Raw genomic sequence first — 23,845 nt, 5'->3', positions numbered from 1 at the left:
ATGAGATTGATTCTCTCAAACAATTCCTTCATAAGGAATTTGAAGTGAAAGACCTTGGTGATCTACGCTATTTCTTGGAAATTGAAGTGGCCCGCTCTAGACATGGTATATTTATTTCCTAGAGGAAATATGTCATTGATCTTCTTGAGGACACTACGAAACTAGGGGTTAAACCCATAGACACACCCATTGATCTGAATCATAAGATAAGTGCTAAAGGGTGTGAGCCTCTTGAAGACAAAGTAATGTACCAACGACTAGTTAAAAAGCTCCTTTATCTATGTCTCACTCGCCTTGACATCTCTTATGTTGTTAGTGTGGTCAGCCAATACATGCATTCTCCTAAAACTACTCATCTATTGGTTGTGGAAAGAATCATTTCTTACTTGAGAAAATGTCCTGGTCAGGGAATACTTTTTAAAAATAATGGTCATATGAAAATTGAAGTGTATACTAATGCTGACTAGGCTAGATGTGTTGATGATAGAAGATCGACTTCAGGATATTGTTCTTTTGTTGGAGGTAACCTTGTGTCATGGCATAGTAAGAAGCAAAATGTCGTTGCCTGTTCAAGTGCTGAGGTAGAATATAGGTCCATGGCCCATGGTGTGGCTGAAGTGTTATGGCTGAGATCTCTTCCCCAGGAATTGGGGATTGAGTATGAGAAACCGTTGAGGTTGTATTGTGATAATCAAGTTGCCATCAATATTTTTCATAATCTCATCCAACATGATAGAACTAAACATATTGAGGTTGACCGTCATTTCATCCGCAAGAAAGTTGCTTCTCAAGATGTTTGTTTGCCCTATGTCGCCTCTGATATGCAGCTTGCTGATCTCTTCACCAAAGCAGTCACCGAAGTGAAATTGAAATCAGACTTATGCAAATTGGGAATGATAAATATCTATTCCCAACTTAAAGGGGAGTGTAGTGATACAGTGGCCCAGACATGATGTTCTTTGTTTATGTGGTCCCATAAGTTCAGTTTATTTCTTATTTCTTGCATTTATACTTGCTTACTTGTACTATTGTAGGTAGTAGGGCATTCTTGTCCTTTTATCTAATGTTATGTTGAACATATAAATAATACTGCCTTGGGTGGCAGTAAGTGATTTTAGCCCATCACTCTCTTGCTCTTCCTTTGCTCTCTCTTCTCCTTTATTTCCTCTTTTTCTCTTCTTCTCTTCTTCTCTCTTCTTCTTCTTGATTTCTGTTTTCATTTTGTACCTAGAAGTTCTACTAACAGCAGTAACTTCAAGTGGGCGTTGTGGGGCAGAGATGTGAACTCGCAAGTAAGGATAGTGCCAAGGTCACTGCAATGGATGAAGTTCAAATTGAAGGGTGGGAAGTGACAGCTCCTTCAACCCCCCCCCCCCCCCCCCCCCCCCCCCAACAAGGGAAAATGTTGCCAGTTTCAGCAACAACAGGGTCCATGGCGGAGGTAGTAAAACTTTAAGTTCTATTGAGAAGATGTTTGGCAAGACACTAGTGGGGGCCATGACCATGGCTATAGAGGTTAATGAAGAGGTCCAAGGAGTGGAAACTAACACCGTAGAGGATCGACAATGAGAGAACTCATCCCTAAGGCTATGTTTTCTGGTTTGAAGGAAAAAGTAGGGAAAGTTTGTATAGGTTTTCTTACCTTTTCCTTCCTTTCCTTAAGAAAGGGGACCAAGCCATAGTACCGCAGGAAGCCACTTTGGCGGCTACTGATGAATCAGTAGGGTCGAGATATGCGTAGGAGATGATAGCATTGATTTGTGTATGATTATTACCAATTGTATTGTTGACATAACAACACTTTGTGCATACTTCCAGAAAAGTACAAGAGGGGAATCAACAAGTGGTTAGGTAATCAATTCATATCTAATCACCGTTGACACCATTTTCACGAGTCTCAAAGTAGAGGCAGAATGGGATGATATTATTGCTAATTCATTTCAAGACATGAAGGTAGAGTAGATTAAGGGGAACATACCCAATGTAGGGTTACCCATTGTCTGGGATGAATAAAATTCAACATTCCTCATGATGTGGAAGATGATGCTTTGGCGTTGTTAAAGGAAGGTGTTCTTCCTGATGTGATGGCAAGGATTCTTGTCGAGATTGGACTCTATTCGAGCGGCATTGAGAAAGGTCAAGATAAGCAGGCCCTCCTGCACTAACTATTTCGCATGGGCCAACACACTTGAAGAACTAAAGACTTAGGGGTTTAAGACTGAGAAGCTGCTGAGTCAAGTTGGAATCCTTTGTGCCTTTTCAAATTGTTGAGAACATCCTGGTTGAAACACGGGCGGACATAGCTTGTCTGTGGTCACGGGAATCATGAAGCAAAAAATGAAGAGCTGAGGTCAAGAAATATGTAGCCATATTTCATGTAATGAGGATTCTGAAATATACATATATTTCAACCAGTAATATAAACTCTAGGTGCACAGTAATATAAACTCCAGGTGCAATGTGTGTTTCCTTGTGTATTTAGTGGATTTGCAGATCAGGGAGGGGTTGCTAAATGATGTCATAACCATGAGGTTGAATTGTATGCCGAAAGGTCGCGATTAAGCGAGGCAAAGTTTGAGGTGCAAGGCAAACTTCTGAGCATGTAGGGTGCATGTTATGCTGAATGTATGATCACATTTACCTAAAGCAGTATAGAGCTCTTTTCATCTTTTGTACTTTGGAGGGAAATATTCTTGTAGTTGCCCTCTTCTTTTGCCATTTCTTCTGGTCTCATCTCATATGTGAGAACAGATCCTATCAACTTATCCATTTGATCAGGGGTGTCCACGGTTCGGTTAACCGAACCATGGCACTTTTTTGTAAACCGAACCGGTGGTACCGGTTTTTCCAATTCTTCAAACCGAAACTGAACCGGTACCACCGGTTAACTGGTCTGCCAGTTTCGGCTTTTGACCGGTTCGGTTCTTCGGTTTTTCGGTTTTTTATATTTATAATGCATATTATACAAAAATATGTATAATATTATACAATAAATAATAAATGATATATAATATATATAATATATTTATAAATAATTCATTATAAATATAATATAAGTATATACTTATATATATAATGAATATATATTTATATATAAAATACATAGAAAATATGTGACATTAAAAATATATATAAAATATACATAAAAATATATATACCAATCGGTTTTTTTATAAGTTAACCGAAAACTGAACCAGTCCTTCGGTTTTTCAAAAATCCTGAACCAATCGGTTCGGTTAACCACATTTTGCGATTCGATTTTCTCAATTCGGTTCGGTTTTTCGGTTTTTATGGACACCCCAACACTTGATGAGTATTGAGATTTCTTAGTTCCTGGATGGCTATAAATTTTACTTCTCATTTCTTTGGAAGTGATCTTAAAATTACTCAATTTCTCCTCAATATAAATCTTCTCAAGAGATTTGAGCACATTTACTATATTAGTAAATGCATACGCTTAGATGAGTGATAAAATTACAAAGGATAAAGTCAAAAATGAAGTCATAAGCAGAAACCTATGAGAAAGTAGACGAATTGGCTTAATAACATGCATAGAACACCATCTGCAACACCCATAACACTCATTAGAAGTGATATGTTGCAAGTGGGAGCTAAAAGAGCTAGGGGGGAGACCAAAAAGGATGTAATCACTGATAATTTGACAATGGATATGACACTAAACAGAATGTATTGGCAAACCAAGATTCATGCAGTAGATGTCAAGTTGGGACAAGGCTTAGATGAAGATGATGATAATAAAAATATATTTTACCCACTTAATGTGAACACTCAAGATTTTAAACCTTTGTAGGTTTTACAACAGTCAATAAAGGTTTTACAATAGATTACAACACGAGTCATGCAACTGCTATCACCATAATAAGATACCTTTTCAGAGGCTTCTATTTGGGCCTTCTCATGGCATCTATTTAAAGAGTACCTGGACATTATTTCAAAGAAAAAATTATATATTTGACAATTTGTAATTTCCCTGCAGCAGCTGGAAAACATGAATGGGATGAAAGACAGAAGAAACCAAGAGATTGCAAAATGTTCAAAAAATCAGGGCCTTGAAACATCTTTTGGGAGCACAAAGATTATATGGGGAATCTTCTTATCAGTCCAGATTAGCTATTACTGCGTCAACAACTTCTTGGGTTGTGCTGCCCCCTCCAAGATCTTTTGTCCGATATTTTTCCTCCGAGATGACACGCTTCACAGCAGTCTCTAATCGATCAGCAAAAGATGGAAACTGTAAATGCCTTAACATCATGGCAGATGACAGAAGCAGGGCTACTGGGTTGGCTTTCTTCTGCTGCACCAGCTTTTCATTCCCCACATTGCCTGCTGAAGCACCTTGTTCGAAAATAGCATGATCAGCCCCCACATTGCCTGTGGACAGTGAGAGCCAGGTATCAGCATGACTAGGGGACAAAAGCATATACTAAGAAGTGAAAACATGATGGTTGCAAATAACAAAAGAGATGCATGCATGCAAAAGCACATTTGTAGATAGCGTACAAAGAATTCACGCTAAAAGAAATAATGGACATAGCTGGACTTCTAACATCAGTGGTTTACCACACCCATATGCTTGCGGCATTTTACCTGGTTAAGCATCTAAGTTGAAAATGCAGTTTTCTTAAAATTTGGAGCACAAGTTGACTACCCAAACTGAGATGATTCTATAGCAGTAAAACTGAAATGATTCTGATACATATTCCATCCTTTTTCTTAACTGGACCTTAAGCCATTCTAGATAAGGACAATGTGGGTTTAAATGTTACATATGGCCTTGACTGTATTGGTTTGGCTTGATTCATCATGCTATTTTATGGGACAATTATTGAAAACTCTCAATGGATAGCTTTCAAGAAAAATAAACAAAATGATATAATGAACGGCATACAATATTCAAATACAGTATAATTGACAATCACAACGTAGGAAGATGTGAGATGGATTTCATAGCAATTCGTTTATAGTTACCTCCTGGCATGACACCAGTGCCTCCAGCAATACCAGCTGCTGTATTTGCTACCAGGTTGCCATAAAGGTTAGGTGTCACCTGCAATAAGTACAAATGAAATTATTAGTTTAGCTGAAGAAACAATAGCGGCTCTATATGCTAGGCATGACAAAATGAATGTAAAAGAATAGTTATGGGACAAATTGCATTATTTATGAATACTACCCAATGTTTAACTAAATCCCACTGGATGAGTTGAAAATTTCAAACAAAGAAAAAAAAATCCAACATACAGATTTTCTGTAAACCATAGTTGTTTAGATGGCAATGTGGGAGTGCCTAGGCATTTTCACCAAGGGGAGTGCCTAGGCATAAAATCCACACCCCCAAAAGAATGAAGTCCCATTATAACATCGAACATTAAACATTTAAATTTCCTATAATTTTTAGTTGACAATAATGACAGATATTTATAAAACAACCAACAAATAAAACAAAATAAAATAAATATCTGTTTATGTTTCTTGTATTTCACATGAAAAGGTGAGGAGTGACAGATATACACAGCCTTACCCCTTCACATACAAGAAACAACTGAGGGGAGTTCCTAGGCTCCCACCAATGCAGAGTCTGAGTGACAGATATACACAGCCTTACCCCTTCACATACAGATAGACTGTTTCCAAGATTTTAACCCTGGTCACCCAGATCGCAGTGGCGGAACCCAACCGCTGCACCAAGGCCCACCCTCATTTCACATGAAAGGGCGTTATTGTAATTTTATCAAAGTAGAAATACTAAGGAGGTGAGACAACCAAGGCCAGCACTTATTCTTCATGACAGAATACAATTTTCTTCTTCTCTATCTTTCAATCTCTTCATCTTCAGCCTCAGATCATCCAGATGATACCAAGGAGGTCATAAAGACAGATCAAAGAAATTCTATGGTGTGGACAAAGATGATTCATAGTTATTTTTTGTGGTGATTAGAAGCTGATGAGTCTTGATATTCTTTCTGCAATTTCTTCTATAGAAAATCAAGAAAATCAGAAGTCTTCATGGTTATGATGACCTGTAGATGGGGATCTGAGGAATGAAGTTTATACAGGTTGAACCACACTTTTTTTACCCAAGCATGGGAATTGGGTCCAGAATTCCGAAGGAAAAATGAAACTTCTAGAATCTTTTTCTGGTCATATATTATTTCCCCTATCAGAAATTGTTTTTGGTTGGTTTGTTTTCTCATTGATCCTTGTTTGGCCTGATTTCCTTTCATCTGGACCATGTTTATTTTGGTTGGAGGCCTAAGAACCCTCTAACTTATGATCTACTACTATAACTCCAAGAATGTTGACAACGAACATTGATGAGCATTCCAGCCTTCGAATTACTAAGGTAAAATTGGATGGGGTCAATTTTCTTGACTGGTCTCTGTCTAAGAATGATACAAACCTAGAGATATGGGAGCAAGAAAAAATGATTATTAAGTTGTGGTTATGGAATTCAATGACTTCTCAAATCAGCAGTGAATTGATGTTTCTAGAAACAGCAGCTCAAGTTTGAGAAGGTTGAGTAAGATTTTTTCTCAAAAGCAGAATGGGGCAAAAAGTTTTCAGCTCATGCAAGAAATCCAATCTATGACAGTAGGGATGCAAATGGAACAAGTTGAATTCAGATAGAGGTATATTCGAATTCAATTTGCCAAGAAACTTTTTCTCAGATGCTACTAACGAGTGGGTCACCGCTCCATCTATCACTTGAGTATCGGAATCTTTACTCTCAACTATCTCCTTAATTGAACCTCTGAACTTTTTATTCCTTTTTTCTTCTTATAAACTCTCATGAATTTGTTTGTTGGACCAGCCCCTACCAGGCCCTCTTTCAATCTAGAAAACACTTTAGTAGCATGGATTAAATGAAACCATCTCCTTAATCGAACCGCTGAACTTCGTTCCTTTTTATTATAAACTCTCTTGAATTTGTTTGTTAGACCATCCCCTACGAGGCCCCTTTCACTCTAGAAAACACTTTAGTAACATGCACTAAATGAAACTTATTTGCAACTCAAGGTTTCTTCAACACCTCCAACTCACTCCCAAGTCCATCCAAATTTGCAAATCTCGTTTTCCAACCCAAATCAACTTCCAACCTCCCAACAACCACTTCAGTTCTTGAAAAGTCTTCATAGCCTCTTACCGCATCATTCTCTTCTTCCTTACCAACCACTTACGGGCTTCCATCTTCAACCCTATCACCTATCTCCCCATCTCCCTCTTTAGCACTTCAACCCAGTGTTTTAAAAGCACAAGAGGAAATTTGCACCCGAGGCGCAAGGCAAGGCACACACCTTTTTGAAGAAAGGCGCAAAAATACAAAAGAAAATGCTAAAAAATCAGAAAAATGTTAGAAATTTCAAAAAAAGCCAAAAAATCAAAAAATATTAAACATAATATTAATAAAAAATATAAACATAAATTTTAGAATAAATGTTTTAAAAAACCTATTATTTAGAATTAAAATACATAAACATAACATGTAGCATATTCAAATGAAAATTTAAAAATAAAATCAAACATGTAAGGCATTTTCAAGCATGTAAAACCCACAATCTCTTTTTTCCTCAATTGCATTACTTCAAGTAGCTAAAGTGATGTAAAACATATGCATTCCTGGTTTTATGAGCCATCTTTGTACCACTGCCCTCAAGGCAATCCCAAACAAGTTCATGTTAGGGTCTTAAATTCTTAATTCTCACATAAAAAATAATGATTTTATAACTTTAATTGTCTTTTAATAAGATATTTTATTAAAATGAATGAATGTACAACATTAGCAAATGGGGGGCTTTCGGAGCTTTTTTGAACCAGGCACTAGGTTCAAAAAAAAGCAAAAAAGTGTAAAATTTTAAAAAGGCACATGCCTTGCGCATCGGGCATACCAGGTATGCACCTTTTGAAAGGGCTGTGCGCCTAGGACCTAGGCGAGGTGCACACCCTAAAATGTGCCTCTCCTGTGCACCTAAGGCACACCTTTTAAATCACTACTCCCACCTCCCCTTACATCTTCCACCACTTTTCCTCCCAAGTCTACCTCATCCTTCTCTTTCCATCCATCTAACTGTGCAACCACCTGAATCACCAAATCCCTCCTCCTTTCCTGAATTACTCCTTGAAGCTCGACTCAAAATGAACCAAACCTAAACTTAAAGTCAATCTCACCTGCTGATTGCCCTCCTTGTTTGCTACAGATAAACCCTAACAATGTACTTGAAGCACTTGTCAAGGACAGCAACTTGCGGTTAACAGAGCTTCAGTGCTCAACACCATCGCTTCAAGTGACCTCGATCTTTGGGAGCACCTTCTTCTCAGCGCTATTATATCTAACAATTTTCCAAACCCACTCCTCAGTGTTCCCTTTTTGGTCTTTGTTGCGGATCCTTCTCCTTCCAAACCTTGAAAACTTAGCCTTGAAGCATTTTCTTTTGAAAATCCTCAAACTCTCAAGTGGTGGTTGGCTGGCTTAAGGATGAAAAGAAGGCTGCTTGGACTCATAGAGATGCTCTTCAAAAGCTCAAATGGATAACAAGGGAAATTACAATAATAACTCAATAGGTACCTAGGGAAGCTAATGGCTTAGCTGATGCTTTAGCCAAGCAAGCGGCAAATAGGGGTGAGAAGATATGTAATCCTACCTCTCTATTCAGGATCATTGTTGTACTTGCACTATTTATATTAATGAAATGGAAATCTATTATTTATCAAAAATGATGGCTTTCTATAGTACATTCTCTTCACATCTCACATGTTCTGGGGTTAAATTTATATTGCCTGCAGATGCATTAGTAAAAGAATGTTCACAAGAAATTGGTCTCCTCATCACAGATTCCTAGTCCTTCCTAAGTAGAATAACCTTACATCAGAGAATAGAGAACAGTATGATGTATCAAATACAGCACAAACAGATTGCCAAGCACATTGAGATATAAATGTCAACCTATCAGAGAGAAATAAGGTCCAAACCTAGCTTATAAATGTTTAACTATCTTGACATCAGAGAATGCAAACAGATAAGGGATGACAATTTTCAAATAAAAAAATAACATCAAAACAGGGAGACCAATCAACATGAAAATATATGGATATACACAGTCAAATGAATTACAAGGTCACATACCATTACATCAAATTGCTCAGGCTTTGAGACAAGTTGCATGCAGCAGTTGTCAACAATAATCTCATTGTACTTTATTCCAGGATATTTTGTTGCAACCTCACGACAAGATTCCAAGAAAAGACCATCTGCTAGCTTCATAATATTGGCTTTGTGTACAGCTGTCACTTTCTTTCGATTGTTGAGGTAAGCATACTCAAAAGCATACTTTGCAATGCGCTCTGAGCAAAACTTTGTTATTACCTAGCAAAAGGCTGTATGAGAGAAGAAATAATCCTCCACAAGGCAATTCCAAATAAGTATTTATAACCTCTCTAAAACTTTGAAAAGATAAATAAAGTCAGTAAAGAAACAAGAAAAGATGTTGAGAGCTCTACACAACCGAGGATTGTTAGTCAAGTGTAGACAAAGAGGCCACATCAGCATAACTGAAAAGAAAGTCGAAAAAATTGTTGTAACAGAACAAAAGCAAGTATTGCAGTCAGTTGTAACCATGAGAATGAAAACAGAATAAATACAAGCGGGAAAGAGAAGATGAGGCATCGAAGAAATTTAGAAATCAATCCTTTCCCCCTCTCTCTTTCTCTCTCTCTTACCCGTGGAGGCTGGCTCCCTCGTAGAAGCCCTGAGTTAGGCAGGTCCCTAACATTTTTGGTATCAAAGCCAGAATGCCCAATACAAGGACGACAGGGTGGATGTTCGAGTAGATAAGGTGGAGGTGAAAATCCACCAGATGTCTACAGACATCAAAGAAATCAAAGAAAGCTTTGCTGCCCTTCTGAGCAAGATTGATCGTATGCCACAGAATGAAAACAGGGAAGATCCAGAAGAATGCAGCAACAGAAACAGCCACCGGAATGGAACTGGAACAACCTGACCAGCAAACATGGATTTCCCAATCTTTTTTTTTTTTTTTGATCAGCAAATAAGACTTTTATTAATAACAGAAATATTGAATTACAATAGTTAGATTGCAGCACTGCATTAACCCAATCTACAAACACAAACAGTTACAGTTCTGCCCAGTATAAGGTAGATCTATTTGCCCCCTGTTTTGCTAGGGTATCCGCCAACCCATTTGCAGTCCTTTTGACCCAACCAAACTGAGAGTTGAACCTCCTTGCAAGTATGTCAATTTCTCTATAGATAAATTTGAGCTTCCAGGGTGCTGAAGTGATGTGTTTTGCCCAAGAAATGACCAGTAGTGAGTCTCCTATTTCTAAATCTGTTGTTCTAATCTGCTCCGCCAGCTTTAAACCTTGAAGTAGAGTCAGAGGTTCAGCATGTATTGAGTCACCAATACCTATTGGTCCTGAGAAGAGTGTCACAACTTCTCCTAGATGATTCCTAATCACACCCCCTATACCTGCCCCTCCCGGGTTACCAAAGGAACTCCCATCAAAGTTTAGTTTTAGTTTGTTCAGTGCAAGTGGCTTCATTTCTCTCTCACAAGTTCTTTGGGTACATCTGTTTGTGTTACTTCAGTCCAGTTTCTTAAAATGTCATTCATGGAGAAGTTTTTGAATAGTTCCATGGTCATCACTCAATGTGCAGTTCTGATTTTTATGGCTTCAATGACTTCCTCCTTTGATTTACTTTTTTCAAAGAAGAGTCTTTGGCTTCTTTCCTCCCATATAGTCCATACCACAGCAGCTCTTGCTGCCTTCCATAAGCACTTTCCTCTTTTCTTATGTTGCCTCAAGAAAGAGGGGTTGAATAGACTTACCACATCCTGTGGGGAAGCTCGTCTGCATCCAAAGAGAGAACATACAATTTCCCAAATACAAGAAACAAAAGAGCAGGATAAGAGTAAGTGGGGTAGGGTTTCACCACAATCCTTACAAAGGACACACACATGAGGAGAGGGGCATTTGTTTGGCCTTCTTTTCTGTAGCACATCACAAGTGTTTACCTTCCCTAGGAACACTTCCCAACAGAAGGCTTGTACTTTAGGAGGGATCGGTTTACACCAGATTTCTCTCACTAGGAAGTTCACCCCCAAAGGATTAGAGTGAGTGAGAAAACTGAAGAAAGAGGCACAAGAGGATAAACCATCAGGAGTTGGGGACCAAACTCTACTATCAGCTGTAGTTTGGTCTAAGTAGACCTTCTCTAGGGTTGAGATCGAGAGCAATAGGGATTCACATTCATTTTCCCTCAGCCCCCTTCTGAAGCCAAAGTCCCAAGAGATACCCAAATCTGAAAGCATGCCAACCCTAGCAACAAGTTTGTTTTTAAGGTTTGACAAAGGGTAGAGATCGGGGAATTTAACCTTAAAAGGCAAATTCCCAACCCGTAGATCTTCCCAGAATAAAACTTTATTGCCACACCCAACATCAAAACAGATAAAGTGAAGAAAGGTTGGTAGTACCTCAAAGATTGCCTTCTAAGGGGAATTTGGAGCTGCATTGGAGGCTAGTTTTGCATCCCAGCCGTTTTCTACTTCACCATGAATGCTTTTAATTACCCTGTGCCACAACTAATCTTCTTCACAAGGGAATCTCCACAGCCATTTCCATAGAAGGGCCATATTTTTCTTTAAAATGTTCCCAATACCTAGGCCACCTCACTCCTTGGGTTTACAAACTTAGCTCTCACTTCAATAAATGATACCTCTTTTCATCGCTGGGTTCCCACAAAAAATCCCTCATTATCTTCTCCATCTTCCTTGCTATTTTCACCGGGATCTTAAAGGTGGAGAGGAAATAAGTGGGCAGTTTGCTAGGGTGAATTTTATCAAAGTGATTCTTCCCCCCAAGGAAATATAACTTCTCTGCCACATTTCCAACTTCTTTGTGAATCTATCTAAAACTGGCTTCCAAAAGCTTTCAACTTTCGGGTTTCCCCCCAAGGGCATACCTAGGTATTCTAGAGGCCAGCTTTTCACTTCACAACCTAGCAAATTTGCCATGGCTTGGATGTCACCCTCTCCTAGGTTTATTCCAGCTACACAGCTTTTTCCCCAATTCACTTTTAGTTTTGAGGCCTGCTAAAACTTATCCACCAAATTTTTCAGATTCCTCAAACTAGGTTCATCACAACTCTTACAGAAAATGATTGTATCATCAACAAATTGCAAATGAGACACCACCACCTCTGAACTACCAATCCTCCAACCTTTAAACTAATTTTCTTGGTCAGCCTTGATGATTTGTCTACTCAAAACCTCAGCAACAAAGGTAAACAAGAATGGGGGTAAGGGATCACCTTGTCTCAGTCCTCTTTTAGCCGGGAAGAAGTCCTTTGCTACCCCATTTAAAAGGACAGAAAAATGTGCAGAGCTAATACATCCTTTGATCCATAGTCTCCATCTTTCTCCTAAACCCATCTTTTCCATGAGATTCAACAGAAAGACCAATCCACCATATCATAAGCTTTTTCTAGGTTCAATTTACAAATTAAACCTTTTCCACCTTGTTTTTTCTTAGCTGCCACACATTCATTTGCCACTAAGATTTGATCCACTATTTGTCTTCCTTCTACAAAAGCTCCTTGGTTCTGAGAAATAACAAAGGGCAAGACAGTCTTTAACCGACCAGCCAAAACTTTAGCAATGATCTTATACATGCTACCCACAAGACTTATCAGTCTATAATCCTTAGGGGTTTTGGCCTCTTTCTTTTTTGGCACTAGAACAATAAAAGTTGCATTTGCTCCTAGAGAGAATTTCCCTTTTTGATGGAATTCAACAAAGACATCCATTAAATCATCTTTTAAGATCTCCCCAACAATCTTGATAGAAAGTCATTGAGAAACCATCCGACCCCGGAGCGTTAGATCTATCCATCGAGAAAATTGCTTCATGGACCTCCTCTACATTGAAAGCTCTTTCTAAGAGGGCAACTTTAGATTCTAGCACTCTATCCTACAATAATTCCCCAAATTCCAAATTGCTTTCAACAAAGGAGGCAAGGATTGACTCGAAATGATCAACAAAGCACCTTTTAATTTCCTCCTTTGAGTTTATTACTCTTCCCTCCACCTCGATACCGGAGATTTGTTTTTCCTTCTCTTGTTTGCTAGTGAGTGGAAAAATCTGGTGTTTCTATCCCCCTCCAGAATCCATTTACACCTTGATTTTTGTCTCCAAGAAACTTCTTCCTTCCTCAGCATTTCCTCTTATTGACTTTTAATTTCCATCTTTCAGCTCTGTCCACCAGCCCGCACTCTTTGCAGGCTTCCTTTTGGTCCAATTCCTCTATTTTCCTAGCTAATTCCTCCTTTATGACCTCAAGTTTTCCAAATTCTTCTTTGTTCAACTCCTTGACCTTTTCCTTTAATCTTTTCAACTTCTTTGAGAATCTCACCCCTTTCTCTCTGGCCCTTATTCCACCTTTTGACCACTAATTGTTTACCTTTTGCAGGTTTGGAACTTCTAGCCACATATTCTCAAATCTAAAGGGTGTAGGGCCTCCAATAAGGTTTTATTGGTAAAGACTTAGGGAGCAGTGGTCCGAGGTTACTCTAGGAAGGGCTTTCAATGTTAAGTCCCCCCCCCCCAACTCCTCTCAATCATTGGAGAAAAGGAACCTATCCAGCTTTGAGCACACTTGACTTTCCTGAAGATTTGACTAGGTGAAAGAGGCTTGTAACAATGTAGGTTCTCTTAGTTCTAGGGACTCAATCAAGGAGTTGAAGTGTCTCATACTTGTTGTTATGGACTGATTGGGGTTGTTTGTCTCATTTGTGTACCTTATCACATTGAAATCCCCTCCCAAACATCATGGTCCCTCCCAAAGGCCCCTAACTACAGTTAGCTCTCCCAGAACGTATCCCTCTCTCTATATGAGTTCGGGCCATACACATTGGTCAGCACCCAATCCCTTCCATCACTCATCTTCTTGGCTTTTATTGATACTAAGTATTGTCCTATCAACTCCTCCTGACAATCAACTTCCTCGTTCTTCCAAATTGTAAGGATACCACATGAGGCGCCCTAAGATGGGGCAAAAGACCAACTTAGACCCCTACTACTACTCCAGATACTTCTTATCCATATTCCATCCAAATCCGAAAGTTTTGTTTCCTAGAGCATGACTATTAATGGTCTCTCAGTTCTTATCACATTCCTAATGGTTCTCCTCTTTTTTGCACTCCCTAACCCTCTTATATTCCAACAAAGAATCTTCACTCCACTTTTTTGTCTAGACCCTTCCCTATTTCCAAGTCCTAGTCTCCTCTCTTTTCCTCCCTCTTCTTGTTTACTGTCTTCACTCCACAGGCTAGCTTTTCCACCTCATTCATTTTCCTTTTTCTTTTTTTATTATCTCCTACCTCCTTTCTAAGATAGACCTTTCCTTTGGTGAACTTTCAACTAGCTTCTTTTTGTTCCTTCCCTTTTAGTTTGGGTGGTTCTTTGTAATCATCTTCTTTCTCATGTAACACACCAAGTTCCTTCCCCTTTTCTTCTATGCCTACAATAGTTCCATTTCCCCCTTCTTCCTTCTTAGATTCCTTCTATTGAGTCACATTCAGGATTACTTCCCTCTCCCTGTCTTTATCTCCTCACCCATCTTCTTTTCCTGCCGCACAAGGGTCAATATCCGCCACCGGTGATGTTTCAACAATTGGATCTACAAAAACCAAAGGCCAAGGATTACTACAAGGACCAATATCAATTGAGTTTTGAAAGGAAAGAGGGGAGGAAGAAAGGATGGGAGTGAGGGGAAGGGGGGAAGAAACTCCCTGATCCTGATCTTGGTTTCCATCGACCACTCCAAGTACAATCCCTGATGGTTCGAGTTCAGGTTCAATAACCACCCGTGCAGCTAGAGGGAGTTGTTCCTCAAGTGGTTCCACGTTTAGTTTGCAGTGGAAATCCATCTCCTCAAAACTACTACCCTGCCTTTGTTCTTGACTTGTTTCTACTTTCTCCTCTCTCTGAGAATCATCTAAAGGCCTCCCACTTTCCGTAGTAGAGTCACCATCCCCCGATTCCTATAATTCCAAAAATTCCGTACTAGCTTCTTCACTAAAGAAGAGTTCAGTTCCAAAGACCTCAAGGCGTGTGAAATTACAGGCCTTTGTTGAGTTGAGGCTACCTATACTTGACCACTGATTCACTTCATCCTCTTCCACATCTCTCAAATCCTCCTAGTCTGAGTCATCTTCAGAGTCCTCTTGCGAGTCCCCATTGTACCAAGGGTTCGGCTTTTCAGGGGTTGTGGAGTTCTCTTCAACCGCTGTCCTCCACTGTAGTTTCTTTCCTTGCATGGATGAGGCGCATTCTGCATGAGAAAGAGAGGGGGGATACCTCTGTTTGTCATACCCGTTTGAGGGAGAGAAGAGCAAAGAGAGATCGAGGGGGACGATGATAGACCACGATTATCGTCCCCCACATGCGCAACGGACCTTTGCGCATGAGTTTTTAAGGGGTCACGTGACCCAACTTGGTTAGTGTGAACCGGATTAAACTTTTGGACCGGCTTAAGTAAACCTGGATCAGACTTTTCATTTGTAAAATAGGCGCGAGATGGCCCGCTTGTGCCTTGTCTCAATCGCAGCACCTCAGCATAGGATTTCCTTTGGGCCGTTGGATCCCATTCAAATTTTTTCAAAAAATCTCCCTTAAATGGCAAAGAGTCCTCCTTTAGGCTATTCCCCGACTTTTCATCTTCCATAAACTCCTGGTCGACTTGACCTTTCAAGCGGTCCACCCAACACTTGACACATGGCCTCCAACAATCCACGTCAACGTCTTCTTCCTCCGAACTATTCCACAGTCTTGCTTCGACTTCCAACACCAACCACACCATTCTCCAACAGTCATCAGTAAAGATGTCCAAAGTTCTTGGAATTTTTTCCCTACCACTTTGAGTTTTGCCGCTTGAAGATTTTGCACGCAAAACCCTTCCAATACACCACCACAAACTACTACTATCTTGTGGAAGATGTGTTCCTACTAGAGGTTAAAAGGTAATCCCAGAATCTTGATAACTATGGTCTTTTGAGAGATATTCAATTCATTACAAGAGGGCAACCAATTTTCCACTACAATCTGGCCAAGTTTGATTTCTAGGATTCTTCTCTCGGTCTGAAGTTCGGCCATGTCAAGAATTGCCTTACTTTTGTCAAACGGGATAAGCGTGATTTTCTCCTTTGGCTGAAGCATCTCCAGCAAGATTTGCAATACTTCTTTCCAATCCTCAACTTTTGTTTTTACTTTCGCGACTTTCCTCTTAACCCAGTCCACGCTTCTTCCATCCCACATTATTTTCGAACTGGTGTCTGTTGAGAGTACTGTTGTGGGAGTAATCTAGTTAGTTTGCTTTGACTGGTATGTTTTCCCAATTAAACTCTCACTTACCTCCCCTATTTTTGTTCTTTCCTCAGAGTTTGCTCTTCAGCATTCAAGAGCTCCCATTTTTTCTGGTTGAACTCATCAAGTGCACCTGCAATCATCTTCACCGTTGTTTAGCTTGTCCCTCCAGTAAGCATACTAACTGTTTTCCCCCTTTGCCAAAGAACTCTGTTAATAAAATAAATCCTCCATTTCTATTCCTTCTATTTTCTACTGTAAATCTCTTCCCATTGTTTGTCATTTCATTTTCCCATCCTTGTATTCTTTCTGCAAATAGTAGACCATCTATGAAACCTTTAAACCAGTCCACCACTTCTGAGTCCATTACAATCGTTGCTCGTAGGTCTTCCCTTATTTTCAAAAGCCTCTTCCCTCTGTTTGTTATTTCCTCCATAAGGATCTTCTTCTTCTCCAGCTGAAGTACTCTTCTCCATTTTGTTGCCTAAACAAAACTCTCCATTCTTCTTCGACCTTGTTATTCAGACAAGCGACAACCGGCCGGCGAACCTCTCTGCTGTTATGAACTTTTTGATTGAAGGAGACTCTTCCAGTACCATAAGATGGGAGTCCTTCACTTTTCTTTTCTTTTCTTCATTGCCTTCCTTACTTGGAGAACTTCTAGTGTTTTTCACTTTTCAACCAATTTTAGTTCTGGCTATCCAGGGTCTTGGGAGGGTTGGACTGGATATGGAGCTAACCTTTGACATTTGAAAAATGGAAGATTGGGAAGCAAAGATGAAAGGAAAAAATTGGCAAGTAACAAGCCTGTGAAAGTAAACTTATGTTTTTTGATTTTGCCTTTCTTTCGAATGATTATCCTAGGGTTCATCATGTGGATTTCCTAATCTTCTCAGGAGAAGACCCCACCTCATGGCTTCTCCAAGCAGAATGCTACTTCGATTATAACGATACACCAGGCCAAGATTGAGTCACACTTGCGCCTACACATCTTGATGGTGAGGCAATCCTGTGGTACCAGAGGTACTAGCAAGGACATCCTCAAGTTTCTTGGTTAGATTCCGTGGATGCTTTAAGCATTCGATTTGGAACATCAGCCTTCGAAGATTTTGATGAGAAAATGGTGAAGCTATGGCAAACAGGACCATTCCAAGAATACCAAATGGAATTTGAAAGATTAGCAGTGTGCGTCCAAGGCTGGCCTGAAAGAGCACTGGTCAAAAGCTTCGTTGACAGCCTGAAGGAAGAAATTCGATTTGAGGTAAGAGCTATGCAACCCACCTCTGTGCTTGACGTCGTAGTTTAGCTCAACTGTATGAAGAAAAACAGATTCGGTCAAGAAGAGTTAATAGGCAGGTGGGACCCATGTTCAAACCCCCTACCTAGAACAAAGAAGAAGGGATTTTGGTAAGGCCTAACAGCTTCGGCCCAAGCCCAAACTTTTCATTCAAACAACAGTGAGGAAACAACCTGCAATCAGGGGCTAGATCACTGGTCAAAGACTACCGCAAAAATATCCTTATTCCTTACGAGCTCTCACAGCCTTGCTTCTACCCAAACAATGAGAGTGGAAGGACTGGTCCAGGGCCGCCACATATCAATCTTGATAGTCAATGGCAGCATTCTCAATTTTGTAACTCAGACCTTGGTAAGAAAGTTAAGACTTACAGTTCAGATCAGTATTCACTATACATGTAGCAAATGGAAGCAATTTGCCTTGTGATAGTATATGTGCAAGCACAAAGGTCAATTAGTAGATTTGTACCCGCTTGAATTTAGTGGGACTGATGTGTTCTGGAGATTGGGTAGTTGAAGCAATTAGGACCTGTTCTCTGCGATTGGGCTCGCTTGACTATGGACTTCCACATGGGTGGGTCAGCAATTCATCTACAAGGACAGATTGTAAAAGGGCCTAGACCCATCAGTCTAGCCACATTTATCCAAACAGGTTGGGGGTCTTAGCCAACCCATCTTCATGCAACTCGGTTCTAGTTAGACCAGCCCAACACTAGCCAGAACCAGCCAGGCCAAGGAACCCGAGGATTACCACAACCAGCTCCAACAGCTCCTTAAATAGTACACGAGTGTCATTGAAGAACCAAAAGGATTGCCCCCACAACAACAACACGACCACCACATCCCACTCTTGCTAAGTGCAGCACCAATAAATGTAAGGCCATATTGTTACCCACATTTCCAGAAATTAGAAATTGAAAAACAAAAGGAAATACTTGATAGAAACATAATTCAACCCGGCAACTCCAAAACATCACCCCAACCCAAAAAAACCACTATGCCAGGTCACAGGTGAAAAACAAATGAAACACCTAGAACAAAGCGAAACACAGATAGCACCAAACTGCTAAGGACCAGAACCAAACAAGAGGGCAAAGAAGACGACACCCCTAGCACAGCGAGATATTCCTACTTCTTCCTTTTCTACCTCTCCCTCAGGTGCATCGGACATCACGAGAGGGAGGACTAACCACCTTCACATCATAGTAGTCTGCCAGCAATTTGGACTTTCTACTTCCAAAGGGGAATATCAAAGAGCTAGAAGAGTAATCCGACCACGAAATTTCTGTCTCTGATTCTTCATCCAACCAGAAACAGGGATCATCCTAGGGGCTAAGGATCTTCACCTCATCAGCAAACTTAACTTTAAGCCACTCCCAAGCATTCGACTCTTGATCAGCCGAAAAGGAGACCCCGAGAAACTTTCCAAGGCATGTCGCTTTATCCACCTGGTCTGCTACAACATCCTGCACATGTCTTACTGCATCTTCTTGTACATTGACAAGAGGCTCACTCTCTAGGTCACCTGTCAGATTGGACTCACCTTGGAACAAGAAAGATGTCGAACCTAGCTACTACCTACCAATACACTTGAGCCTGGAAATTTCTTGGACTCCACTACAGTTGGAGGGATCAGGAGAAGGGCCTTTGATTGACTCGAACCTCTACCAGATGGAACTCAAGGGTATTAGATGTTTGGAGAGGTTAGAAGAGCAAGGCTTCAACGCAACTCTAGGCGGGCCCAAGCCCGTCTATTGGCTTTTGGGTGGGCCATAACACAAAATCGATTTAACTCGTAAGGGGCGAACCGGTCCCCAAAATGGAAACAGGTCAAGCTTAAAATTTCCCATAACGCCTAAAGAGCTCAACTTCGGTTTGAAATTTGAAAATCCCACCCACTAAGCTGAAGGATGAACAGGGGGTTCCAGTGTGCCTATGAACTTCAATGGTCTGTCATCTAACGTCACACTCTCTGACGGAACTTCAGCCGGCGGCAAAAAGGACCCAAACTTCCTCCTGCCAACGATGACTGGGACTAAAGAGAACACTTTGCCCTGCCTTCCTCCCATGGTTTCAAATGTCGCCAAATGTCGCTAATGTCGCCCGACATATGTCGATGTCGAGGTTCACTGACATGAAAATGGATGGTAATATAAAAATTGCATTATTTCGGTTGACATTTCCTATATTTCGGAAATGTCGACCAAATTGGTCCAAATAATCAAAAAAAATGCAGTTTTTCCTATTATGTCGATAGGATGTCGATTAATGTCGACAGGATGTCAACTAATTTCAACAAGATATCGACTAATGTACATTAATAATATTTCCATTAATAATTTCTATTTAATATTTCAAACAAAATATTTATAAAAAATAATTAACAAAATATAAAAACAAAAGAATAAATTAATTACTTTATAACATAAAACATAAAATATTTTTCAAGTAATAAAATATTAACTAGTTAGTATTTTTTAAAATATTTATTAAAATCAGATTCTACATTTAATATAAAAAAATCAGAATAAATCTAATAAATTTTATACTAAATCATAATTTATTATAAATTTAGTACTAAAAATCATAATAAATTCATTAAGTTTTATAAGAAATCAGAATTTAACATAATCTTAATACTACAAAAAGGAGAATCAGTTTATTAAATTTATAATAAAACATAATGTATTATAACTTTAATATTTAAAAAATCAGAACAAATGTATTTCTATTTACTAGTGTGAAATAAATACATTAGAATTTATAATAAATCAGAATTAAAAATAAGAAAAGAAAATATCAGATAACCTTGTAAAAACATCAAAATGCATAATAAATCAGTAAATCATCATTTACTGATTTGTTATTGATCTTAGTTTCTTAGCTTTATATAATGGTTGGGAGTAAGATAATAGTCTAGAAATATGTATTCATGCTTCTTTTATCATTTTACAAAATATCTTTGCATATTTCCACATATTTCATAATATTTCCACAATGTCCGACATTTCCGACATATGTCCTATATTTTGGTAAGCGACATTTCCATCGACATCGACATTTTAAACCTTGCTTCCTCCAATGCCAAGATCATCTGGATTTCCTATCCTCTAACCTCTCCATTGTTAACCTGCAGCGGTACCTGCAATTGTCTTCTTCATCTTCAGCGCCTCATCGAATTTAAGGCCGTTGTAGCCTTTGAAGCTTCCTTCCGTTGTCATCTTTGGGGTACTCAATTCAAGATGATCTATTGTACTACAAAAACAAGTTATGTATATCGACCCATTCTCCTCATTTGAGCCAGCTTTTGGAATTCCATGCCTCTCCCTTAAGGAGGCACTCTGGGGTCCTTCACACTCAAAAACAAACAACATCGCTTTGGAAGGGAATGCACACCTACATTCAGAAAGTCATTGCTGAATGCCTCACTTGTCAACAGTACAAGGCTAATACCAGAACGCCAATGAGAATGTTACAACCATTGTCAATACCCACACAAGTTTGGCAAGATATCTCTATAGATTTAATTACGGGTTTACTTTCTTAACTTGGGAAAACAACCATCCTTGTTGTAGTGGACTGACTTACTAAATATGGTCACTTTTTACCCCTCTCATCCATTTACCACAGCTTCCGTGGCTTATGTTTTTATTAAAGAAATTGTGCACCTTCATGGACTCCCTAGCTCCACTGTTCCTGATCGTGATCTAGTCTTTATGAGTCAATTCTAGACGGAATTATTTCACCTTCAGGGAGCTAAGCTTCTCAAGTCAACGATTTACCACCCTCAAACAGATGGACAGACAGAGGTGGTCAATCGCAGTCTTGAGACCTACTTGTGATGTTTCACAGGAGATAGACCACAACAGTGGGTAAAATGGATGGACTAGGCTGAATGGTGGTATAACACGACATACAACAATGTGGCAAGGATGACACCTTTCCAAGCCTTATATGGTCGCGATCCACCTGTATTTCTCCCATATGAGAAGGGCACCACCGCAATAGCAGCCTTGGAGGATCTACTACTTCAGCATGATGCCATACTACAAGAACTACAGGCCCATCTGCTATAGGCAGCAATGGATGAAATAGATCTACGACAAGCAGCATAGATCATGCAACTATCAAGTAGGTGATAGGGTGTTTCTTAAACTATGACCATTTCAGCAAGTTTCAGTAGCAGGCTATGGCTAGAATAAACTTAGCCCACAATATTTCGGCCAATTTCAGATCACTGCCAAGATTGGAGCAGTGACCTACAAGCTGGATCTGTCACCAACATCCAAACTTCACCCCGCTTTTCACATCTCGGTGCTTAAGAAATGGCCCAAGCCTAGGGCTGTTACACACTCCACATTACCACCACTTTCGGAGGATGGACAGTTCCAAACAGAACTAGCACACATTATCGATTTTCACTGGGTACATAAAGGAAATCATGTAATACCAGAAGCTCTTGTAGTCTGAGCTCATCTTCCAGAAACCGATGCTACTTGGGAACCTTATCTCAATCTCCAGAATCGTTTCCCAAATTTAGACCCTGAGTGCAAGGTCTCTTTTAAGGACGGGGGACTGTTTACAACCGAAAGTTGTTAGTCAAGTATACACAAAGAGGCCGTGTCAGCAAGAAGCCACATCAGCCATAACCGAAAAGCAAGTTGAACAAATCGTTGTAACAGAACAAAAGCAAGTATTGTAGTCAGTTGTTATCATGAGAATGAAAACAAAATAAATACAATCATGAAAGAGAAGAGAAGGCATCAAAGAAATTCAGAAATCAATCTCTCTCTCAAGGGATTCTAACTATCATATTCAAGTTATTGATGGATTTACAGGTTCTTGTGATGAAAATGACGGGGGAACAAAAAAGAGGTAGCATAGCATATGACTTCCAATTCTATACCAAGGCCATCTAAGATTCTAAAGATCAGCCCCAATCAATTCTAACTGTATTAGATAGATAGATCGCATCAATGCCAAAAGATGCACAAACTAGAAGATTAAGAATCAAGACCGAGACAGACTAGGAAAAAAGACGAAATAAAGAAATTAAAGGAACAAACGAAAAATTGAACGAAAATGGCACATAGATCAAGAGAATTACTTTGAGGCTCTCGACGACACCAGGAACGACCTCATGCTCGAGCCCCGAATATTCTCCTTCCGTATTCTCCCTAATTACAACGATATCAACATTTTCATGTCTTGTGGGCAGCCCAGGTAGATTGAAACAATTCACAAGCGATGCATACAAATCAAGCTCCTTCCTCAACTGAACATTCAATGAGCTAACACCTCCTCCGACTGGAGTGGCCAAACCACCCTTCAAGCAGACCTTGTTCTTCCTGATCGAATCAATCACCTCCTGTGGAACTTTCGTCATATCCCCATGAACTTCGTATCTCTCAAAATACACTGGAGCGTGCATTGCCTCCATGACCTGCTCGACAGCACCCGTGACAAGAGGTCCAATCCCATCGCCTGGAACCAGGGTGACAGCTCTAGGCGCACCGTCACCGGGCCGGGGCATATAGGTTACAGTTCTCTTCGACTCGAGACATGATAAACCTAACCTTGCAATCAGATGATCGGATGAAGACCCTCTTGAGCTATGAAGGAGTTGCTTCAGAATTGGTAGGGTTCTTCTAGCCATGGATAGAGAAGTACTTCTCTGTTGACAAAAGTAGAATGGATGGTGCCGCTATTTGTTTGTGATTTTTCCTCGGTTGCGTTTCCGTCTGCCTTATTTTTCTGTTTGAACTGGTTAACAGGTGACCTCTCCTGCCCTCTTCTTCTCTCTCTCCACTTCCACTGCCGTCCTAAGCTTCGACTTTAGGTTCATTTACAAAGCCACCCTCTATATTTTCGCGTATTACCTAAAACGGTAAAACCTACCCTAGAATTTAGGGTGTTATTCTTAAACTGTTAAACGAGAGTATGAAATGACTTTTTTACCCCTATGATTTGTTTCTAAGGCTGCGTTTGTTTATGATGCAAAGGCCGGTTTGATGTAAATTTTTACTTTGGTCCAGTTAGGAAAAGCAACGGTCCTCTCCCATTCAAGCGAAAATCCCCATCGCGGGGATCCCCATTCTTCATAATTTTTATAATGTTAATTAAATTATTTTTGTTTTTTATTTTATTTTAAA

General features: G+C 39.8%; 1 protein-coding gene across 2 annotated transcripts; it reads right to left on the bottom strand.

Moving 5' to 3' along the window:
* Positions 1-3,736: 3,736 nt before the first annotated feature.
* Positions 3,737-23,593, bottom strand: LOC104603177 (isocitrate dehydrogenase [NAD] regulatory subunit 1, mitochondrial). Of its 2 annotated transcripts, none has more exons than XM_010267147.3 (4): positions 22,801-23,593; positions 9,143-9,382; positions 4,990-5,068; positions 3,737-4,392 (listed from the first exon to the last, which is right to left on the bottom strand). In XM_010267147.3, the coding sequence occupies exons 1-4, from the start codon at positions 23,347-23,349 to the stop codon at positions 4,118-4,120; spliced, it is 1,143 nt and encodes a 380-aa protein (XP_010265449.1). In that variant the 5' UTR covers positions 23,350-23,593; the 3' UTR covers positions 3,737-4,117. The 2 variants fall into 2 exon arrangements, with proteins under 2 accessions (XP_010265449.1, XP_010265450.1); XM_010267148.3 differs by having other exon boundaries at positions 9,143-9,370; positions 22,801-23,530.
* Positions 23,594-23,845: the final 252 nt, after the last annotated feature.

This window comes from Nelumbo nucifera, chromosome 8, assembly GCF_055504915.1.
Source record: "Nelumbo nucifera cultivar China Antique chromosome 8, China Antique-T2T, whole genome shotgun sequence".
In the NCBI taxonomy this organism is placed as follows: domain Eukaryota; kingdom Viridiplantae; phylum Streptophyta; class Magnoliopsida; order Proteales; family Nelumbonaceae; genus Nelumbo; species Nelumbo nucifera.
The sequence above is the reverse complement of the archived record's forward strand: the minus strand, read 5'-3'. Positions and strand labels throughout refer to the sequence as shown.